General features: G+C 56.4%; 4 protein-coding genes across 6 annotated transcripts; all 4 read left to right on the top strand.

Moving 5' to 3' along the window:
• Positions 1 to 507: 507 nt before the first annotated feature.
• LIM2 (lens intrinsic membrane protein 2) lies at positions 508 to 3,908 on the top strand. The gene is made up of 4 exons (XM_016205918.2): positions 508 to 682; positions 2,363 to 2,512; positions 3,534 to 3,668; positions 3,847 to 3,908. The coding sequence occupies exons 1-4, from the start codon at positions 508 to 510 to the stop codon at positions 3,906 to 3,908; spliced, it is 522 nt and encodes a 173-aa protein (XP_016061404.1).
• A 3,358-nt stretch (positions 3,909 to 7,266) lies between these two features.
• Positions 7,267 to 8,023, top strand: NKG7 (natural killer cell granule protein 7). Of its 2 annotated transcripts, none has more exons than XM_016205919.2 (4): positions 7,267 to 7,423; positions 7,508 to 7,654; positions 7,739 to 7,873; positions 7,965 to 8,023. In XM_016205919.2, exons 1-4 carry the CDS (start codon positions 7,267 to 7,269, stop codon positions 8,021 to 8,023), a joined length of 498 nt encoding a protein of 165 aa, XP_016061405.1. The 2 variants fall into 2 exon arrangements, with proteins under 2 accessions (XP_016061405.1, XP_087683457.1); XM_087827331.1 differs by having other exon boundaries at positions 7,505 to 7,654.
• A 1,991-nt stretch (positions 8,024 to 10,014) lies between these two features.
• Positions 10,015 to 11,246, top strand: CLDND2 (claudin domain containing 2). The gene is made up of 4 exons (XM_087827461.1): positions 10,015 to 10,183; positions 10,453 to 10,590; positions 10,800 to 10,919; positions 11,173 to 11,246. Exons 1-4 carry the CDS (start codon positions 10,015 to 10,017, stop codon positions 11,244 to 11,246), a joined length of 501 nt encoding a protein of 166 aa, XP_087683587.1.
• Positions 11,247 to 11,989: 743 nt separating this feature from the next.
• Positions 11,990 to 21,580, top strand: ETFB (electron transfer flavoprotein subunit beta). Of its 2 annotated transcripts, none has more exons than XM_016205967.2 (6): positions 11,990 to 12,073; positions 15,644 to 15,757; positions 15,965 to 16,123; positions 18,160 to 18,222; positions 20,319 to 20,477; positions 21,369 to 21,580. In XM_016205967.2, the coding sequence occupies exons 1-6, from the start codon at positions 12,017 to 12,019 to the stop codon at positions 21,537 to 21,539; spliced, it is 723 nt and encodes a 240-aa protein (XP_016061453.1). In that variant the 5' UTR covers positions 11,990 to 12,016; the 3' UTR covers positions 21,540 to 21,580. The 2 variants fall into 2 exon arrangements, with proteins under 2 accessions (XP_016061453.1, XP_016061452.1); XM_016205966.2 differs by having other exon boundaries at positions 15,644 to 15,802.

The raw sequence follows: 21,580 nt of genomic DNA, 5'->3' as shown, positions 1-21,580 counted from the left end.
GGGGGACACGGGGAGCAGAGAGGTTAGCGACCTGGCTCGACTCAGTCTGCACAGAAGGGCTGAGGCAGACGGAGGGTTTAGGACAGGCTCTGCCACTCAGGTAGGGACAGGGAATGGGACATGCAGCCCCTCCTTCCCCAAGACGGAAGGATCCAGTCCTCCAGCTCCTTCCTCTCCCTGGTACCTGGTGAGGTTCCAGCCCCAAGCCCCCTTCACCCCTAGGACCCAGGTGTCCAGGGCCCCAGTCTCCTCCTCCCCCAAGGACTTTGGTGTCCTAGTGCCCAGCCCACCCCCTGGCTTAGGACCTGGAAATCCAGGCCCCTGGGCTCTTCCTCCCCCAAGACCCTGCAGTCTGCATCCTCAGTTGGTCCTGTCTCAGACCCAGGAGTTCATCCCCTGAGCCGCCTTCTTCCCAGGCCCCAGGAGCCCAGGCCCCAAGTGCCATCCTCCCCCAGAGCCCGGGAGTCCAACTCCTGAGCCCATCTCTCCCCTTCCCCACAGATCAGCATGTACAGCTTCATGGGTGGCGGCCTCTTCTGCGCCTCGGTGGGGACTATCCTCCTGGTGGTGGCCACAGCGACAGACCACTGGATGCAGTACCGGCTGTCGGGGTCCTTTGCCCACCAGGGCTTATGGCGGTATTGCCTGGGCAACAAGTGCTACCTGCAGACGGAGAGCATTGGTGAGGCTCCTGGCAGCGTCTGGCTGTTCCTGGGGGCAGAGCCCCATAGGGCAGAACCTCACAGCCAAAGGGCCACCTGTTTTGCAGATGGCGAAACCTCAGACCTGTGGCTCAGGGAAGGAAAGAGGCCAACCTGAGCTCATTGAGCACGGAAGGGGCAAAGCTGGGATTTCTGTATTTCTTTCTAGTGCAGTCACAGAATGTACCGATTGAGGGGTTAAGGGGGAAGAGATGACATGTCCCGAACAAAGTAGAGGTCAGGTACAGCAGGTGGGCTGGGGTCACCAGAACAGCATTTTCTAAATATTGACTATGTATCAAGAACTATGTTAAAATGCTGAGTGAAATAAGTCAGGAAAAGACAAATAACATGTGATTTCACTTATAGGTGGAATCTAAACAAAATAGAAACAGACTCATAGACTCAGAAAACAAACTGATGGTCGCCAGACAGGAGGGGGCTTGGGGTGGGGTAAAAAAGGTGAAGAGATTAAGAGGTACAGGTTGGTAGTTAGAAAATAGTCAAGGGATTGTAAAGCACAGCACAGGAAACACAGTCAGTAATACTATGGTAACTATATGTGGGGCCAGGTGGGTTCTTGAGTTATTGGGGGATCATTTCTCAAATTATTTAATTGTCTAACCACTATGTTGTACACCAGAAACTAATACAAAATAATATTGAATGCCAACTGTAACTGAAACAAAAAACTATGTTAGGTACTGGGGGATACAAAAGCAAGATAGACCCTAAATTTGCTAAATATGGATGAGGTATTATACTTGCTATGTGCCAGGCTATGTGACATATATGTATATTAGTATATTATATATGTGCGTGTGTATGTATATATTACAATATATATTATAAATATGGGGATACGGGTAGTACTTACAGTGTAGGGCTCTTGCAGCGTATAGCATGCACATATACATTTATAGTGTGGACGTAGTATGTATTATATCACGTGCTACGTCTCTGTGTATGATAGAGTATGTTACGTAGTACACAGCTTATGGAGAGAGAGGAGAACGACCTCTAGTGCTCAGCATCCTGTCGCTCCAGGTGTTTATTGAGTATCTCTCGCGTGCCAGGCGCAAGGTGCTGGGGACGCAGCAGTGCCTGAGAAAGCCAGACCTTTGTCCTCACAGAGCTGAGGATTCCGTGGGGAGAGACAGACAGAAACAAAAATCAACACATGGGCATTTTCAGAGGTGGGCAAGCGGTGTGAAGGCAGCGAAACAGCGCTGTGACGGGACAAAGAACGGCGGGCGAGGCAGCACCCGCAGCAGCGCCCCCCACCCGCAACCGTGTCTCCAGGCCCCTGTGCAAACCAAGCCTATGCTGGGGGTGTTCGTGACATAGAGTCAGCCCAGCCCCTGTCCCCAGGGGGCAATCAGGCCGGGAGGGGAAGACAGATAAGAGTCACAACCCAGAGCAGGGCGTGAGGATGATGCCTGAGTGGCAAAGGGATGCTTCCTAGAGGAGGGGATTTGGGAGCTGGGAGTTGCAGGGTGGATACGAGTTTGCCAGGTGAAGAGCAGGCCACTTGCAAAGAGGTGAAGGAGAAGCTGGGTCAGGGATATGGAGAGGGGTAAGGCATTCCCGCCCTCTGAGATAACAGCTTTCACCACTGAGGGCAGGGGAGGCCTGGGAGTGACCGTGGGGTGTTCCCACAGCATACTGGAACGCCACCCGGGCCTTCATGATCCTGTCCTCCCTGTGTGCCACCTCCGGCATCATCATGGGCATCCTGGCCTTCGCTCAGCAGCCCACCTTCACTCGCCTCTCCAGGCCCTTCTCTGCCGGCATCGTATTCTTTGCCTCCAGTGAGTGGACCTGCCCTATCCTCTCCCTCTCCCTCTCCCTACGCCCTGCCCATCTCCCACCCCTATCTGTCCCCACCCCAGCACCACTCTCATCCCAGACTCCTCACTCTCAACCCCGCCCCCGCCCTAATACCAACCCCTCACCCAACACCAACTCCAAGACTATTTCTAACTCCACCTCTTCCGACACTGACATTCAGTTCTAGCATAACCACCCTGAGTCAGCATCAGACCCCATGGTTTAAGGCCATGGTTCCCAATAAGGCTACCCCTAGTTCAGCTGCAAGTGGGGTCCCCAAGCCACCTGCACTTTTGACAAACTGGCTACAAATTGGAGGGTTCCCAGGACCCACTCAGGTTTGAAAATTTGTTAGGACCAATCACCAAACTCCGAAAAGGACTCTACTTACAATTACAGTTTTCTTACAAAGGATAACTCAAGACCAGCCAAATAAACAGACGCATAAGTAGGGTAGAGCCTGAGAGGGTCTGTCACCCTCCCAGCACACCCACGTGTTCAGCATCCAGGAAGCCCAGGGCGCTTGGCATCCAGCGGTTGAACCACTGGCCACGTGACTGAACTCAACCTCCTCCCCACACCCTTCCCCAGAGGAGCTGATATCAATCAGCTTAAAGCCTCAACTTTCCATTCTGGTGGTTGGTTTTTCTGGTGACCAGCTCCCATCCCGAGTCATCTCGGCTCCACAGCAGGTGCGATCCCACAGGCTCGACAATAGCAAAGACCCTCATAACTCAGGAAGCTCCAAGGATTGAGAGTCCTTCTCCCAGGAACCAGAGACAAAGACCAGTCGGATTCTCTATGATGTAGCACAACCCTGCCCCATCCCCACCCAACACCACCCCAACCCCACTCCCTGCCCGTCTGCACTCCCACTTTCAACTCAACTGTGTCCCCACCTTTATCCCCAAACCCACCACCCCACCCCTTCCCTCAGTCTCACCCCCACCCCATCTCCAAGCCCAACCCTATTCTGTTCCCACCCCTACTCTGCCTCCCCAGCCTTTTTTCTCCTGCTGGCCTTGGCCATTTACACTGGAGTCACCGTCAGCTTCCTTGGTCGCCGTTTCGGGGACTGGCGCTTTTCCTGGTCTTACATCCTGGCCTGGGTGGCCCTGCTCATGACCTTTTTTGCAGGTACCTGGGCTTGGGGGTGGGAAGGGCCGTGTCTGGGGATGAGCTGGTGCAGTCTTGAGGGTGAAGTGATGGAGTGTCCCACCTGGGCCCCTAGCACCCAGCCAGAAGGCAGACTCCAGGCCCTGTGGACACCCAGGGGGGTTGGAAGGGGCGTCCATTGGACCCTTTTCTCGCGCAGGAATTTTCTACATGTGTGCCTACCGGATGAATGAATGTCGGCGCCTGTCCACTTCCCACTGAGCCCAGATGCATCCACAGACTTCACTGGAAAGTTAAAATGAGGTCATTGAAGAGGAGGGGGAGGGTTTAGAGGCCTGAAATCCTGGTTCCTGGGGACATGAAGGGGCTCAGTTCTGGACTCTGGGTGGAGTCCCACAGTGGAAGGAGAAAGGATGGGCCTGGTGGGAGGGAGCTGAGAAGACCCAAGGCTCTACCTGCCAGGGGGGTTGTTTGAGAAATGGAACACCCATTAGAGCGATGTTTTGGAGTCTAATTAAACTGATGTGAAACTACTACAGTGTGACTCCCGAGGGGTGGGGGTGAGTGTGGTGGATGGGGTTGGGGGTGTGCGATGGCAACCCAACCTGCTGTTTGTGCAGGCACGGGGACAGAGGTAACTCACACAACCCCTACACAGGCGGCAATTCGGCTTCTAGGAAACTGATGTTGTAGGTCCAACTCTGACGCCCATTCAATGTGTACTTTTTTCCCTCACACCACCAAGCTATGAATTGAATGCTGACATTATCTACCTGGAGATAGCATCAGATCCCACAGGTTAAACGTCCGGTCCTACAAGACTGCTCTCCACCCCCCCACCCCCCACCCCCGCTTCAGATGCCAATCACATGTCCAGGTTGTCACCTGTGCATCTGACCAACTATAGATCAGAGGTTTCCCAAAACCCCTCTTTGGGTTTTATTAATTTGCTAGAGCAGCTCACAGAACTCAGAGAAACATGTTACTAGATCACCGGTTTATTATAAAAGTATATAACTCAGAAACAGCCAGATGGAAGAGACACATAGGACCAGGTGTGGGGGAAAGGCCCGGAGCTTCCATATCCTCTCTGGTCACCACTCTCCCCATCTCCACGTGTTCACCACGCCTGAAGTTTCCCAGGAGATTTCTTTACACAAGTGTGACTGATTAAATTCTTGGCCATTGGTGTTTGAAATCAACCTCCAGCTCCTCTCTCCTCTCCAGAGGTCAGGGGCTGGGACTGTAAGTGCCAACCCTCTAATCACGTGGTTGGCTCCACTGGCAACCATTCCCCCAACCCTAGGTCAGGTCCAAAAGTCACCCCATTTATACCTTTATGGCTTTCGTGACTTGGGGGATTCCAGGGGTTTTAGGAGCTGTTCATAATCAGGACTCAGATAAAATATGTATTTCTTATTATAAATCTCAATATCACAGTAGGATAATAGCATAAATGAAGAGCTCGGTAAATAAAAGCAGCTTCCCTGCCCCCCTGCCCCCTCCCATCTCCAGTTGGCCCTTCCAGCCTCCTCTCCCCTCCCCAATGGGCTCCTCCAACTAGACACACGGGAACTCTGACCTCTCACCTTCTTCCCCCACCTCTTCACACTCTGACCTCTCACCTTCTTCCCCCACCTCTTCACACTCTGACCTCTCACCTTCTTCCCCCACCTCTTCACACGCTATTCATGACCGTGACCTTCTCTTCATTTGCTCTTAGCTCATCCATTAAACTGACGCCACTGCCATGAGATTTACTGACGCCAATCACAAAATAATTAGACTATTTACAAGACCAATTCCAAGAGTCTTTATCCACGGCCCATGCTAGTGGTTGTTATATTAACAGAGGCTGACTCCCTAGAAATAATATTTATTGGGGACTCCTCAAATAACAATAATACTATGTTTATAGCGGCTTCTTCCCATTATAATGGCAGTTGAGGCCCTCTCTAATGCCGCCTCACTGCGGCCTCTTTAAGCAGAAACGTTTCCTGAGGCTTGTTTCAGCAGTCATGTTTACAGGGGCTTACTCTAGCAATAATGATGTTACACCACCAGCTCCTATCTCCACTGCCCTGCTCGGCGTTTCCACCAGAAAGGACGGATCTCCAGCCTCACACTTCTGGTTCTTCTCACACCCCACCCCTGTCCCTCCCACGGCCTCCCCCATCTTAGTAAATGACAACTCCCTGCACACTGGGGTCATGGCCGGCTGCTTTCCCTCTGTTACATCCCACGTCTGACTCATAGGCCAGTAGTGTGGGCCTCCCTTTAAAACGTGTTGGAATTTCACTCCATCTCGCTTCACCTGTCACCACCCTAATGCAAGCCACTGTCATCTATCACCCACCTGGTTTATTGCCACAGCCTCCAAACCAGCTCAGCCCTCACCCCGCCCTCCCTACAGTTCATTCTCTGTGCAGCATCTGCAGGAATATTTATGGCAACCATGTCACTCCTGCTCTAAGCCCTCCAGCAGTTTGGGTGAAGGATGGGGGCCTGCAAACTGGAGTCTCCAATAACAGAAGAGGACTGGCCTACGGGGTCACTGGTTCTCCCTGCTCCAGCTGACTCAGTTTGTCTTCACAACAGAGGGCCTCTTCAGGGCTGTTCCACCTGCAGAGGGGTCAGGTTTGCCTGGGCCTTCTTCCTGGGCCGTGGCACCTTCACCTTATACCTGCTCACAGGTGAGGTGCTGCCCAGGACCCCATGCTGGTGTGGGAGGAAGAAGCTTGGAAGGCCAGAGGGTCCTGCACCGACATCGCTACCCCCTGTCCCCCGCCAGGCACTGTGACCTTCATGAGAAAGCAGGCCACTCTCGGAGCAGAGCTGTCTGTGAACTCATTTATCAGCTGAGGATGTGGGCTTGTCTTCCCCTCAGAGACTTTTACAGTTGTCATTCTCCACCTCTGCCTGCCCTGAGCATAAGCTCTAAGCGGGTATCCAGGACACTGAGCCCTCCACTGCCCACCCGCCCCTTCCTCCCTCCAGGCCTGGCGTCCGTGCCTCCAGCTCCTTCCTCCTTCAGCCCCAGACGTCATGGAGACCCTAGAGTGGGCCCCCCCAGACCGGAAAGTTGCAGCAGCCAGCCACAGGAAAGCATGACGCATCCCCCAACTGTCCCCTCTGGCCACATCCCTCCTCCCATTTAACACACACCTTGGCCTCATTTGCCACCTCCGCCTCTGAGCCCCCAAGCCTCTCTCAGCTCTTCCGGAAGCCCCCTCTGGTGTTGAGGGCTTCCAGGGCGTCAGCTATAGAACCTGAGATAGAGAGGCATGTTCTGAACTGTCAACCAAACCTCTGATGACACCCTTCCCACCACACACTGTGGGTGAGACCAGGACCTCCAGGAAGGGAGACGTTCGCAGTACAACCCAGGAAGGGAGGACTTGTGTGAGTCGGCTGCCGGGAACTGAACTGGGTGAAACAGAACCAGCCTGGTCTTAGGAGCACAGGCCCCCGAGTGGCCCCTACTGCTTGCTGGCTGCTTTGTTTTTTGAGCGCAGAGGACCCTGGAGTCAGGGCGTACAGCCTCCTCTCTCAGAGACCCAGGAGTCTGGATCACCAGCCCCTTCATCCTTCGGGACCCGGAAACCCAGCGCCCACTGTCATGGAGCCCTGTCGGTCCGTGGCCCTGCTGGTGGGGTCCCTGGCCCTGACCTCCGCCCTTGTTGCTCTGAGCACGGATTTCTGGTTCGTGGCCATTGGGCCCCACTATTCAGCTCACTCTGGCCTCTGGCCGGATGGGAATCAGCAGTCAGTAGCAGGTAAGGGGGAGTGGTCTGTCTTGTCTGGGGGATAGTGGAGAAGAGCCGGAGGGCACAGCCCTCAGAGGTCTCCTCTGTGAGCAGGCTACATCCATGTGACGCAGACCTTCAACATTCTGGCTGTCCTGTGCGGCGTGGCGTCTGTGGGCCTCCTGGTCCTGTCCTGCATTCCCTCGCTGTCCGCACCGGGCCGCGGGCCCCTTGTCTCGTCCATCACAGCTTTTGTTGCAGGTGAGAAATCTGGGCTGCCCGTGGGCACTGGGCACTGTGAGTTCCTGCAGAGGGGCTTAGCAGTCTTCTCGTCTTTTGTCCCAGCCCTCTTTATGCTGGTGGCCATGGCGGTCTACACTGGTGAGCGGTGGAACCAACCTCGACACCCCCAGATCCAGTCCTCCTTCTCCTGGTCCTTCTACCTGGGCTGGGTCTCGGTTCCCTTATGGCTCAGTGCAGGTGACTGCTGCCCCAAGGGCTCGGGAGGGCCCACTGGGGGCTCTGAGGGAGCAGGGAGGGGGCAGGTGCTAACCCTCCTCTGTCACCCCAGGTGGCCTGGGTCTGGTTGCTCACAGCCGTGTCCCCCGGCCTGGCTATGACACCTTGTGAGCACAGGTGAAGAGAGCAGGTGGGTTGGAGAACATCGTCTGGAGCTTCCGGATCGCCTGGCCCTCCCCTCGCCCCCCCACCCCTTCCACAGCCCCTATGTTGGTTTCTCTATCCACTCAACAACACTTTGCTGCAACCTGGTTATTCTGACATTAATTCAACCACGACACAAGCCAATGGCGCGTCAGCTCCATGGTGGGTGGACACTGGGCACCCAGAAAAGAGTCAGAAACCGCCACCTGCTCTCAGGGGGCTCCCGTGCAGTGTGGACTCGGGCCCTGCCCACATCCCTTCTCCCCTTCCCTAGCCTTTGTCCGTCTTCTGTTTCCGTCTCTCTTCCTTGATCTCCTCGATCTATTCTTCCCTGTGCCTTTCTTGCTCTAGCACCTTCCTTCCCGCTCCCTCTCTGTCCCCCACCTGAGCCCTAGTTTCCTCTGTTCGTTTCATTAATCCATCCGCTCCTTCTGCTGGCTTTCTGCTGAGCCTCGCTGGGAACACTGACACGAGTCAGACCCAGGTCCTGCCCACCAGGGGCTGCGAGTCTGGTGGCGGGGCGAGGTGTTGATACAGGCCGGGGGACAGGCATGGCCAGGGGGACAGGCACGGCCCAGGAAGGGCGTGGGACAAAGGGTGATTGTGTTGTGGGGGGTGGAGGTGAGCTTTTCCAGGGAGGGGGTGTTTAGGGACTTCTTGAGGGCCAGGAAAGGTAATCCAGGCAGAAGGACTCCAAGGTGGAGGCATGAAAAGGCCGAAGTGTTCAGAAGATAAACAGCGATTTGTGGCTGGGATGTGGAATGTGGGGATGCAGGGTAGAAAATGAGGACAGAGTGGTGGTGGGTGGGAGCCAGGACCCCTAATGCCACAACTAACTTTCTCCTGAGGGGAGCCAGGATGAGAGCAGGGGAGGGTCAGTGCCAGCTCCCAGGGCCAGCAAGCCCTCTCTGGGGCATCCAGAGAGGCTGAAAGGGAGAGGAGAGCTTGGCAATGCAACAGGTGGGACAGGAGTTAGGACAGGGCCTGACAGAACAGGGCGTGAGGTGGAAAGGAGGGAAGGAGCCAGAAAGATACAGGGAGCAGGAGGAACCAGACTTGGGGAACCCAGTTCCCCAAGTGGGGTGAGGAGAGGGAAGGGTGCAAGGATAGTGCCCAGGGGTGGGATGGTGAGGTCTTCCCTGGTTTGGTGGAAGATGCTAAGCTCAGGTAGGAGGTGGCTGAGTGCCAGATGTCTGGGAGACGGGCAGGAGCAGGCAAAGACTCCAGTCCAAAGCTGGGAGAGAGACCAGGGCTGGAGATGGAGTTTGGGGTGCTCTCAGAGCGCTGTGGCCACTGGAGCTGCGGGAGTGAGGAAGCTCACCTGGTAGAAGTGCAGGATGTAGGGAGCAGGAGCGGCAGGAGCCTGCGTAGGGGCCTGGGAGGCACAGTCCGAGTTGGGGACCAGGAACACTTATGGGGTCAAGGGAAGAGAAGTTTTTAGAAGGACGTGGTCTACCGTGTCCTGTCCCTTAGGCTTCCCCAGACCTGCCGTCTGACTCTGAGCTGTCGCTTTGCTGGGAGAGATGCCTGTGTGGATGGGTGGGTGGGTGGTTATCTCTTTAAGTGGCCCTGGGGAGAGGGGTTCTGGAACCCCTGCTGCCTCACAGAGACTGACCAGTCTCCCTTCCGCCACCCCTCTGCACTCTGCCTCTAAGGAGTCCTGGGAGCTGGCTGTGAGTCACTTAGGGGGTGTGGGGCGTGGGGCGTGGGAGTGCACTGGACAGGCCAAAGGGACATCCCTCTGGGGGGTGGGGGCCCCTAGAAGGCAGGGAGCTTCCTAAACTGTGACTCCTGGGGGCGGGAAAGGCCTCAGAGTCCCCAGGCAGGGGTGCTGGGGTATCGGCTGGGGTGTGGAGAGACATGTGGGAGGGGGTCCCAGGGAGCCTGGAGAGGGGCCTGGGGTGCGAGGGGTGTTGGCCAACCCTGCGTGTGTGGCCCCAGGAAGCAGCCTCCTTAGCATGGGGGTGAAGTGGAGCCTTCAGTTTGGGGGCACCATGCTGGGCCTCCTGACCAACGTCCTCACGATTCTCTCCACGGCCACCAACTACTGGATCCGTTTCCACGGAGGACACAGTGGCCTGTGGCAGGATTGTAATGACGGTGTCTGCTCTAACATCCCCTGCCAAGGTAGGCTCAGGCTCCAGGGGTCAGCCCCCCCACTCCACAGACAGCCCAGCGCTGGCCCCCTCCCCTGACACAAAGGCGGGGCGCATCCTGCGGGGCCCCCACCCCGCTCCTTCCACGCCAGCCTCGGATCCAGCCGCCCCTCCGTGACCAATGCCACGGAGAACACGACCCCCCCTCGTGACAGCTTTCGAAACCCCCTCCCGCACCCCGACTCCGCTGCGGGCGGGCGGGGCGGCGCGGGCGCGGGGCTGAGGCTCCCGCTCCCGCAGCCACGCTGGCGGTCACCGCGGCGAGCATGGTGCTGGCGGCGGGCTTCGGCGTCGTGGGCTTGGTGATGGGGCTGCAGATTCTGTATCACGGGGGCGACGTGCGGGGCAGGACTACGAGCGCCGTCTTCTTCGTCTGCGGTGAGGCGGGCGCGGGCCCCACGCGGGGCAGAGGGCGCGGAGGCTCGGCCTGGGGCGCGCGGAAGGGAGCCGGAGGGCGTGGCCTGGGGCGTGGCCAGAGTGGGCGTGGCCGGCGCGAGCTGGGGCGGGGCGTGGCCTGGCGGGGCGCGGCCTGGGTGTGGCCCGGATGGCGCCCGGGCCGCGCTGACGCGACGGGTGGGCGGGGCCAGGCTTGCTGCTGATGATCGCTCTGACCGGCTACACCGTGAAGACTGCGTGGAAAAGCGACGTCTTTTTCTCCTGGTCCTATTTTTTGGGGTGGCTGGCCTTACCATTCTCTATTCTCGCGGGTAACTTGGACAGCGGGAAGAGGGTGGAGGAGACCACCCAGGGGAACCTCCTCCCGCAGAGCCTCCCCAGCCGCCCTTCCAGGAAACCCCACTTTGACCTCCCGGGAACTCCCCCACATGCTCCAGTCCGCTCCCGGGTCCTTCCGCAGACCCGGCAGAGGCGCCCTGCGAGCCCCAAACCCCAGGCCCCGGGCCCTCCGGGCCACCGCCCCGGGACACACGCCCTCCCCCGCCTCCTCTCCCCTCCCGCCAGGCTTCTGCTTCCTGCTGGCGGACATGATCTTGCAGAGCACGGAAGCCATCAGCGGGTTCCCCGTGTGCTTGTGACCGCGGCTGCCTGGCGCAGAATAAAGGAGCGGCTACCACAGCTGCGGCCCCGCCTGCCTTTCTGGGGGATGTGAGGACTCGGGCACGGGCGACAGGAACACACGTGGGAACGTGACCGTGAAGAACACGGGGCCTCGGACACGGGGGTCCATAGAGGCTCAGGGAGGACCTAAGGGCTCGAACCTACAGGGAACACGGAGGCCTGCGGGACCGGGGCAGGGAGACACGAACGTGGAGGGGGCCGGGGACACGGGGGAGTGGGGTCGGGAGGGTACAGGGGCGCGTGGAGAGGATGTAGGAACACGGGCATGGAGGAAATGGGGAGACAGACACCGGAGGACGCAGACGTGGGGGCCTCGGCACGGGGCGCGACTCTGAGGGGCGAGGAAGAGGCAGGGAACTGGGGCGGGGGTAGGTCCGAGGACGCTAGGAAAAGTTTGGGGCGAAGGGGAGGAGTCCGCCGTGGGAGCGCCTCCCACGGGGCAACGACCTTTCCCCTAGTTCCCTGCCACGCCCCCTCCAAGAAGCCTGTCACTTACCCTCCGGGTTCCGCCTCCCTCTCTGGAAGCCGCTTCCCATTGGTCCCCCTCTGCTTGACACACCTCCCTCGCTCCGGCCTTCCGATTGGTCCTCTGTCGGGGCGGAGGCGGGCCGCGGAGGTTGACAGGCTGGCGGCCGGGGCGCAGGCGCAGAGAAGGCCGAGGAGGCGGGGCGTCGGGGCCGAGAGGCCGAGGTGCAGCCTGACCCCCAAGGGTGGCTGCGGCTGGAAGATGGCGGAGCTGCGCGCGCTCGTGGCTGTCAAGAGGGTCATCGACTTCGCCGTGAAGGTGACCGGGCCCCCCCTCTCCCATCTCCCTGTGCCCTGAGGCCGTGCGATTCCGGGGTCACTAGTGCACCCTGTATGGGGGGTTCTTCTCGTAACCTCTGATCTCTAACCTCTCCCCTCCAAACGTCAAAGTCACACCTGAGGGCAAAGATCAAGGCCTGTGAGGCTCTGACATCCGCTCGCTCCGCTGGGGTTACGATCCCGCCTCTGAACTCAGCGTCTCAGTAACTGGGTGCAGGGCGAGTGATGGCCTCTGTCTCCCACCTGCTGGTGGAGTCACGGCCCCTGTGTAACACACGGAGAAACTGAGGCACAGAGAGGCCCCTGAGCCGGGAAGGGGCAGAGCAGAGGTGCCTGTCCGGGCCCTCCCGACCCCTCACCCCACCAGGGCTTTGCACACAAGCCATGCTTCTACCCACGAGGCTGCACTGCAAACCCTCTGACCATTGCAGTGCAGGAGACGTGCCATCAAGGGGCTCAGACCGGGTGCCAGGGGAGCCCCGAGGATGTGTCCCACCCTACGTAGCTGGAAGGGAGGGAAGAGTGTGTGCCCCAGACGAAAGCCCGTCTGATGAGTTGTTGGGATGGCTCCCATCCTCCATGGGACGGCTCGGGGGACGGCTCTGAGAGCCTGGCTTGTCCCCAGAGAGAAGCTGGTGGGGACAGAGGTGAAGCAGACACACTCCCGCAGGCCACTTTCTTTCAGGACTTGACCTAAACCAGACAAGGTGGTGGCTGCCCAACCATGTCTGCTCCCTGCCCATCCATGTCTGTGCCCCGCTTGCCTTTATGTCCCCAGCATAGATCCTCTGTGTCCCCAGCATTGCCCTGCACAGGACCTGGCATTCTGGAGGCCTCAGGGTGGGTGAAACTGGGGCCCCTGCCAGGTTGGGGTACGTGGTGGGGAGGAGGGCCCAGGAGCCAGGTCTGGGCATGAAAACTTCAGCGATCATAACAGCTCGTATTTGGTGGATACTTAACTGTTCACCAGGCAGCATCCTAAGTCCTTGGCTGAGATGAACCCATTTAGCCCTTTCAGCACCTTCTAGATCAGCGATTTTCAGCCAGTGTGCCAGGGCACTGGTGTGCTGCAGAAATTTTTAAAACAGGCAATACCTGACTATTTAGTCAGGGGCACTGACCTTTTCCCCCTTAGCTTGTCAAATAAAAATGAGAGCAGCCAACACAACCATAGCTGTCTGGTGTGAATGAATCGAAAGTACACTTTTTTTTTTTTGTCAGATTGGCAAGAAAAAGGATCATGTATTTTTGGGTGTGCCGCAGAATTTGAGTAATTAGTTTGTGTGTGCCGTGAGATGAAAAAGGTTGAAAATTGCTGCTCTAGACTTATTAATCGTGTTACACAGGCGGGGAGCTGAGGCCCGTGAAGGGTCTGTTACTTGCCTGACCATCCAGCAGGCAGCGACAGGTAGTATTGAAACAGGCCAGGCCTGCTCCAGTCTGCACTCTTCCCACTCCATGGGACAGCCGTCCGCCTCCTGGCAGCTTTGGCAGCATATGGCAGGGGTGTGGCCGCCAAGCTTTTGGAGAGCTTCTCCTCTTGGATTTCTGGGACTCAACTTTCCTAGTTTCCTCCCACCTCTGCCTGCTCCTTTGGGCTCCATAGTCCCCCTGGGCTCCTGTCAACCCTGATCTATCCCCAGCCCTGGTCCCTGGCCCGAGATGGCTGGGATTCTATCTGTCTCCCCTACCAGGCAGGCTCATGTTTAATCAGCTCTGGGTCCCAGCATCACCCAGCCCAGGGCCGGCAATGGGTGCCTCCGCTCTGTGTGCTTCGAGAGCAGAAAAGTGAAGCATCCTGGTATCGGCTCCTGAGCTTTCCCAAAGTGTGGGTGCTGCGTGCCCCTCCCAGGGCCCCCTCCATGGCATCCTGCCTCTATGGGTGTATCTGTTGATGTCCCTTTCTGAACAAATAAATGATTCAAACACCGGCAACAACCTAATCACCCGGCCAGACCCCGGGCACCCCTCCTTCCCTCACCTCCCACAGCCCATCAGCTGGGGATTGCACCCACTGCCTAGGTATGTGCCCTGACCGGGAATCAAACCCACAACCTTTTGCGTGTATACGGGGACAATGCTCCAACCAACTGAGCCCTAGCCAGGGCTGAAATGACTGTTTAAAAACGAGATGATGGTGATAGAAAATGACGGTTGTCCTTTTTCTCTTTCTCTCACCTTATAATGTTTCCGGTGCCTAAGGCACAGCCAGGCTGGGAAGCCCTGCTGGAATCCCAGATTCTCACTTCTGATTCTGTCCTGCCAGTGGGAGGGACAGCCACACCCACCATTCCCAGAGAGGAAGGTGCAGGGAAATAGTAAGAGTGTCCCAGCGTCCCCCAGCTGGGCTAGGACTGCTTTGGCCAGACGTTTGGTGGCAGCCACATGGGAGAAGAGAGAAGGCAGGCCCCAGGCTGGGTCGTGCAGGCTCCTCTGGGAGTCTCATCAGCCTCTTGAGCACAGAGAGCCTAGAGCCGAGGTCAGCATCCTCCCGGCTGGACAAATGTCCCACCAGAACCCTGAGAGTCCTCTTGGACTCTCCCTCCTCACCCCACCAAGCACCCTGTCGAGCACCAAGTTCTACCTCCAAAGACTTTTCCAGTCCTTCTGCCTCTCCGCCTCCACTGTCAAGGCTGCCCGAGCCACTATCATCTCTTGTTTCAATGACTCACAGCTGCCCAGTGGTCTCGCCACTTCTGCTCTTGCCATTTTTCCAATTTTCTTCATTAAGAACATACATGACCTTGTCCAGCTCAGGGCCAGGCACACAGCTGCTGCTCAGGGAAGACGCACCCCTGTGAGGAAAGGTTTGCTTGTCCCACCCCCACCTTTGCCCGTGGGGCAGAGAGGCCTTGAAGCTGGTGTTTTTCAAACTCCATCGTGACCATGTGTTGATCATTAAATCCATGTAGAGGGCTGACATTAGGGAAAAAAGAATAGCTCTGACCTGTGTGGCCTCCTCCCATGTACCGAAAGGTTGAGGGTTCCATTCTGGGTCAGGGCACATGCCCAGTTGTGCCCTGGATCCCCAGTAGGGGGCGTGCAGGAAGCAGCAGATAGATGTTTCCTGATCTCGCTCTCCCTTCCTCTCTCTCTAAAATCAATTAAAAAAAAAAAAAAGAATAGAAAATGTCATGGTATAGTGTATAAAGTAAAGGTAAGTGTCCATCGAGCCTCACATTGCAGTGGTATTTATATTTATATGTAAATATATATATGTATTTATAATACAGTTGGGGATATCATCAAATGTATTTCTCACTGTGGGTGATGATAAAACTTTGAGAAACGCTCTTTCAGGTCCAAGGAACAGCGACGGAGTAGGGACGAGCACATCAAATGCCCCTGGTGTCAGGGAATGCCTGCAGGAGAGGGTGAGAGGGCCACCCTCCGCCCGCCTGTAGTCTCAGCCCGCTCTGTGCCTGGAGCTGTGGAGCCCTGGGCAAGGCCCTTCCATCTCCAGACCCCTGTTGTCCCCATCCAGCCTGTCTGAGGGTTGGTGCTGTGGCCCTGACCTCTGACCCCGTCCCTTCCCCTCCTGGCTGGACAGATCCGAGTGAAGCCGGACAAGACGGGTGTGGTGACAGATGGCGTGAAGCACTCCATGAACCCCTTCTGCGAGATCGCTGTGGAGGAGGCCGTGCGGCTCAAGGAGAAGAAGCTGGTGAAGGAGGTTATAGTTGTCAGCTGCGGGCCCAACCAGTGCCAGGTGCCAGGGCCTGGGAGGGGTGCTCAGCCTGGCCCCCTGGGTCTGAGGGAGGAGGGGGCTGAGGGCCTGACTTTGGGTCTGACAGAAGAAGAGGCTGGGGGCCAGGCTCCTGGATCCCCCTGGTGCTAGAAACAGGAGTCAAGCCCCCCCTCTCCTGGACAGGAGACCATCCGCACTGCTCTGGCCATGGGCGCAGACAGAGGCATCCATGTGGAGGTGCCGGCTGCAGAGGCAGATCGCCTGGGTCCCCTGCAGGTGGCCCGGGTCCTGGCCAAGCTGGCAGAGAAGGAGAAGGTGAACCTGGTGCTGCTGGGCAAGCAGGTGGGTGTGCTCAGCCCCTTCCCCCCCAGGCCTGCTCCATTCCTGCCTGGGAGCAGGGAGGAGTGAGGCGAGAGGCAGGTGACCAGGCCCAGGTGCAGGCACTCCAGGCTGAGCAGCTTGCGACTTTGCTGTCCCTGCTGGAGAGTTTCAACAGGAAGGCAGGGTCACTGTGGGCTTCAGAAAGTCCCCTTGGAGTCCTAGGAGGTGAGATTGGGACCCTGGAGGCCATGATGATGGTCCAAGTGGGAGAAAAGGAGGCCTGGGCCAGGGCCGATGGGACAGAGCAGAGACAGATGTGGCTAGAGGGTCAGGGATCCCGTAGGGAGTCAGGGGGAGGGAGGAGGGAGGAACGGTGCCAGGCAGGCTTGGAGGCACAGAGACAGGTGGGGGTGGGGCATCCACATGGGTTCTGAGTGAGGCCTGGGCCTGAGCAGAGATCTGAGGCCTTTGGAGGGTGCTCAGGAGCCATGGGGGCTCTGTGAGTGGGAGAAGCGAGACCAGCTGTGGATTCAGTCCATGAGCAATGGGCTGGAAGGGGAGAGACTAGAGACCTGGGGTTTAGGGAGGAGACTGGGGGCTAACAGACTGCACTGGGGTGAGAACTTACCTAGAACCTTCCCAGCACACAGCACTCCTGGCCAAGGCAGGTGTGCCTTCCAGCTCATCCTTCCCCCAGAACACCCAGGGGGACCTCCCTTGGGGGTAGTCTCCCCACCCCACCCCATCCCATCTGAGGACAGACCTGGTGGCCTTACCCAGGGGAAGGGCAGAGGGGGGCCATCGGAAGAGCCTCAGACAGACAGGAGTTGGACTGGGAGGTCATGAGGCAGGGAGGAGGCTGAGAAAGAAGGTCAGAGACAGCAAGATGAGAGGGTTGCAGAGAACAGGGGAGGCTCAGAGGTAGAGCCAGGGCCCCAGCTGGGGAGACCAGGATTCCAGATGCCCGTCAGCCCCTGGGGAGAGGGGGAGACTAATGGGTCCAATTAGGTCATAGGATGTCCTGCCCAAGTCAGGCAGTAGAAAACAGAGAGAGATGACAGTAGGTGAGTTAGACTCCAAATCAGGAAATTGAGGCAGAGTCTAACCACAGAAGAGGCCAAAAAGGCAGGGGCTGGGTGGGGCTCAGGTGTCACACAGGCTCCCCAGGTAACAGGTGCTGGCGACTATTGAAGCTTCCTGCATTTGCTAGTGGGTCTCAGACTCTGATGTCCTGCTTGTCAGGGACAGCTCCTGGGGTCTGGGCCTCCTGGGGCCCGGGGAGATGCTGGATGAACCGATGGGGATGCTCTTTGTTATAGGCGGCAGAATCACAACTCAAACTGGCTTAAGCCAAAAAGTGAATTTAATAGCTCATGTGAGGAGAGCTTCAGGCACAGCTTGATCCAGGATCACACATGTGCTCTATACTCTGCTCCTCTGTCTTGGCTTCACTCTCTGCATCTCCAGGCTTACATCCCACCAACCCAGCGACACCAGGAGAAAGAAAAGAGCCTCTTTCCCAAGTGCTCCAGCAAAGCTCCCAGGGCTGACTCTCCATTGGTCCCGCTAGAGTTGTGTATTCATCCCTGAGCCAATCTCTGGAGTCAGGGATAGAATGTTCTCATTGGCCCAGAACCCATTCATTTGGTTCCCTAGTGTGGCCCTCCCAGCCCTGGCTCACAGGAGGCTTCTGTGAATATTTAGACAGGGCAGAGATTTGGCATTGGGGATGCCAGATGCCCTCATGTGCCCCCTGGTCGAGTGACTGCCTGTCTCTTGGCCCCTGTGAGGGGATGGGATCACTTCAGACCAGAAGTCAGCAAACTGTGGCTCATGGAGACAACAATTTTGTAAATAAAGTTTTATTGGAACACTGCTTCACCCATTCGTTTAGGCAGACAGGTGTTGTCTATGGCTGCTCATTCACTATAGCAGCGGAGTTGAGGCGCTGGGATAGAGACCACAGGATATTCACTCTCTGGCCTGTTGTAGACAAAGGCCCCAGGGATGGGCGAGAAACCCCGCTGTCATATAGTTTTCTCTCTTTCCCCACTCAGGCCATTGATGATGACTGTAACCAGACGGGACAGATGACAGCTGGATTTCTGGACTGGCCACAGGTGAGGCTGGATGGGGATGGGGAGCTCCTGCCGAGGGTCAGGACACTGGGCCTCATCAGGGCCTTCACATGCTCCATCCCCATGAGCCCTGCTGCTCCTGTCACACCAAACTCATTCCTGCCTCAGGGCCTTTGCACTTGCTATTCCCGCAGCTGGAACATGGTTCCCTCAGCTGGAACATGGTTGCCTCAGGGCTTTTCACTCCCCTCCTTCAGGTAGAGACCTCTCAGACATCACCTCTTCAGAGAGGCCCACCTTGCCCACCTTCTGTGAGGTACTCACGCTCCCTCCAAACTCCAGGTTCCCCAGTCCCCACCTCTGCCAGTCCAATAGAAATGCAAGCCACAGAGGTAATTTAAAATTTTTCATGGCCATGCTAAAAAGGAGAGAAAAACTGGCAAAATTAATTGTAATGATATTTTTAACCTAATATACCTTAAATATCATTTCAACATGTAATCAATATAAAAAGTAATGATCTATTTTGTATTCTTTTTTAAAAATCTTTTACATTTCTGTATCTTTATTAATTTTATTTTATTTTTCAATTACAGCTTATATTCAATATTATTTTGTGTTAGTTTCAGGTGTACAGTATAATAGTTAGACAATCATACACTTTACAGAGTGTTTCCCTGACATTTCCAGTACCCACCTGGCACCATACGCGGCTCTGACAATATTACTGACTGTGCTCCCTGTGCTGTATTTTATATCCCCGTGACTATTTTGTAACAACCAATTTATCCTTCTCAATCCCTTCACCCTCTTCCCCCAGCCCCCAACTGCCCCCCATTCTTTTTTCTTTTTGTATGAAAATTTCCAAATCCAGTGGATATTTCATATTGACAGTACATCTCAATTCAGGTGATAAATTTCCACTAGAAATACTTGATTTAGAGACCTAGAATGCTCCGCTGAAAAAGTAGATTCATACACCCACGTTTTTCCAAACAGACTCAAACATTTTCTAATAACTGCATCGAGTATCTTTTTAAAAACAGCTTTGTTGAGCTATAACTGACCTACAAAAAACTGCACATGCTTAAAGTGTACAATTTGGTCATCTTTGAACACGTATACACCCATGAAGTCATTACCACAATCCTGATCACCTATCTCGCTTACCGGTTTTCAAATTTAAAATAATTAGGTCAAATGAAAAATCCCACCCTCCCTCCGTTGCGCTAGCCACGTTCCACACACTCAGAAGCCCCTCGTGGCCAGTCGCTGGTGGCCTTCCCTGCTAGGATAAGCGCCCTCTCAAGCTGGGCAGGGCCTGGTTGGTCGTTTTCACAGTATATCCCCAGAGCTGGACTCATGGGCACTTGAAGGAGACCGAGCATAATGGGACATTTCAACTAAGTCCTGAAAGATGTCCAGCAACTAAGGGAATGGGGAGAACAGATTGGTTAGACAGGGTGCGGTCAGGAAACGATGAATCAGGACTGAGGGGCAGAGGGGCCTTGACCAGAGCATGGGCACTGAGCCAAGAAGGTGAGGCCCCAGAGGATGTTTTGAGGGTGGAGGTAAGCGCACAAGGCTGTTGTCAGCCCAGCAGAGGGGCCTTGAAGGGAGCTCCTGGGGACGGAATGGTGTGTAGGCGAGAGCATGACATGGAGCGTAGAGCCGGACCGCCCGCTTTCAGATTTGCCAGCTCTGAGTGACAGTGGGAATGTCTTTGAGCCTCTCTCTGCCTCAGTTTTCCTCATCTGTAAAGTGGGGATAACAACATTTCCCTCGTAGAAGTCCTATGAGGATCCAATGACTTAATTCATTTAAGTTGCTCAGAACAGCACCCGATATTCTACGCACGTTCATTATTAAGGCAGGGAGACCCACTGGCAGGTTCAGGACGGTGGGACCTACGCCTTGGCTTCCAGTGAAAGTGAATACACCCCCCTAGGTTGTCGAGACCCCTTTCTGTGGCTTACCCCAGCTTTGAATTCATGTCTACAGAGCACCCTGCAGGATGCTCCCTCTCCAGTTGTCATTTGTTCACGCTCCTGCGCGCACTCCTCAGAGTGGCCTATGGAGGACAGCCCGGGCCTGCCCTGAATTAATCTCCCCACTCCCCCCACGCTGTCTCTCCCCAGGGCACCTTCGCCTCCCAGTTGACGCTGGAAGGGGACAAGATGAAAGTGGAGAGGGAGATTGACGGGGGCCTGGAGACCCTGCGCCTGAAGCTGCCTGCGGTGGTGACCGCTGACCTGCGGCTCAATGAGCCCCGATATGCCACGCTGCCCAACATCATGGTGAGCCCCTGGTGGATGGGTCAGTGAGGGCCTGCGCGTGGGGTACACTGAGGGCCCGGGAATGCGTGAGTGCTGCAGGCCCTGTGCCTCCCTGGTGGTCAGGTGGGAGGAGACAGGATCCAAGGGACATCTCATCCAAAGGAAGGGATCACTGGTCATTTTGTCTAACACAGAGGGCTCACTGGGTCATCTATGCCAATAATGAGAGCTCCAGGGGGTGTTTTGGCTAAGCGGGGGGGGGGGGGGTGGGGGGGTGGGGGGGGGTGGGGGTGGGGTGGGGGGGTGGGGTGGGGGGGGGTGCTGTTCACCTCAGCCAACAGAAAGGCTTCATTAGACAGTAAAGGAGGGTTCCCCTTATCATTACAGCCAGTAGGAGCAGTTCATTCTCTAATCCTAGCCAGAGGAGGGTTTACTGGGTCTCTCAGCCAGAGGGGAGAGTTCAGTGGGTTATCTTGGCCAGTAGGACAGCCTCAATGAGTCATCTCAGCCAATAGGGAGAGTTCAGTGGGTCATCTCAGCCATAAGGTGGGTTCCGTGGGTCATCTCATCCAATCAGATGGGTTCACTGAGTCACCTCAGCCAATAGGGCGAGTTTAATGGGTCAGTTTGACCAAAAGTCCAATGAGTTATTACTGCCAGAGGATGAGTTTGCCAGTTCATTCCAGCCAGTGAAGACTGTTGACTAAAGTAGAACTCTCACAATAGGAGGGCTTCCCAGGACATCCCAGCCAACAGGAATTGTCCACACCAGATGTGGCCCTACAAGGGGTCATATGTGTCCTGGCTGGTGGGTAGATCCAGAAGGGTTCAGCAGATATGGCACCTACGAGGGCTGCAGGAGGGTGGGCAGGAGATTCAGCAGCCTTGTGAACTGTGGCTTCCTGTCTGTAGAAAGCCAAAAAGAAGAAGATCGAGGTCCTCAAGGCCGCGGACCTGGGCGTGGACCTGACCTCCAAGCTGTCTGTGGTGAGTGTGGAGGATCCGCCCCAGCGCACGGCTGGCGTCAAGGTGGAGACTACGGAGGACCTGGTGGCCAAGTTGAAGGAGATAGGGCGGATTTGAGCCCCTTCCATGAAACTTGGCAATAAAACTATGACTCTTGA

Source organism: Miniopterus natalensis, chromosome 18 (assembly GCF_054644295.1).
Source record: "Miniopterus natalensis isolate mMinNat1 chromosome 18, mMinNat1.hap1, whole genome shotgun sequence".
In the NCBI taxonomy this organism is placed as follows: Eukaryota; Metazoa; Chordata; class Mammalia; order Chiroptera; family Miniopteridae; genus Miniopterus; species Miniopterus natalensis.
The sequence above is the reverse complement of the archived record's forward strand: the minus strand, read 5'-3'. Positions and strand labels throughout refer to the sequence as shown.

Excerpts from the sequence above, each read along its gene's own strand:
- LIM2 (XM_016205918.2), top strand. The coding sequence starts at position 508 with ATGTACAGCTTCATGGGTGGCGGCCTCTTCTGCGCCTCGGTGGGGACT. Across the intron at positions 2,513-3,533 it reads CATCGTATTCTTTGCCTCCA|CCTTTTTTCTCCTGCTGGCC; the intron begins GTGAGTGGACCT and ends CTGCCTCCCCAG. Across the intron at positions 3,669-3,846 it reads GCTCATGACCTTTTTTGCAG|GAATTTTCTACATGTGTGCC; the intron begins GTACCTGGGCTT and ends TTTCTCGCGCAG.
- NKG7 (XM_087827331.1), top strand. The coding sequence starts at position 7,267 with ATGGAGCCCTGTCGGTCCGTGGCCCTGCTGGTGGGGTCCCTGGCCCTG. Across the intron at positions 7,655-7,738 it reads CATCACAGCTTTTGTTGCAG|CCCTCTTTATGCTGGTGGCC; the intron begins GTGAGAAATCTG and ends CTTTTGTCCCAG. Across the intron at positions 7,874-7,964 it reads TCCCTTATGGCTCAGTGCAG|GTGGCCTGGGTCTGGTTGCT; the intron begins GTGACTGCTGCC and ends CTGTCACCCCAG.
- CLDND2 (XM_087827461.1), top strand. The coding sequence starts at position 10,015 with ATGGGGGTGAAGTGGAGCCTTCAGTTTGGGGGCACCATGCTGGGCCTC. Across the intron at positions 10,591-10,799 it reads CGCCGTCTTCTTCGTCTGCG|GCTTGCTGCTGATGATCGCT; the intron begins GTGAGGCGGGCG and ends GGGCGGGGCCAG. Across the intron at positions 10,920-11,172 it reads ACCATTCTCTATTCTCGCGG|GCTTCTGCTTCCTGCTGGCG; the intron begins GTAACTTGGACA and ends CCCTCCCGCCAG.
- ETFB (XM_016205966.2), top strand. The coding sequence starts at position 12,017 with ATGGCGGAGCTGCGCGCGCTCGTGGCTGTCAAGAGGGTCATCGACTTC. Across the intron at positions 16,124-18,159 it reads TGGTGCTGCTGGGCAAGCAG|GCCATTGATGATGACTGTAA; the intron begins GTGGGTGTGCTC and ends TTCCCCACTCAG. Across the intron at positions 18,223-20,318 it reads GATTTCTGGACTGGCCACAG|GGCACCTTCGCCTCCCAGTT; the intron begins GTGAGGCTGGAT and ends GTCTCTCCCCAG.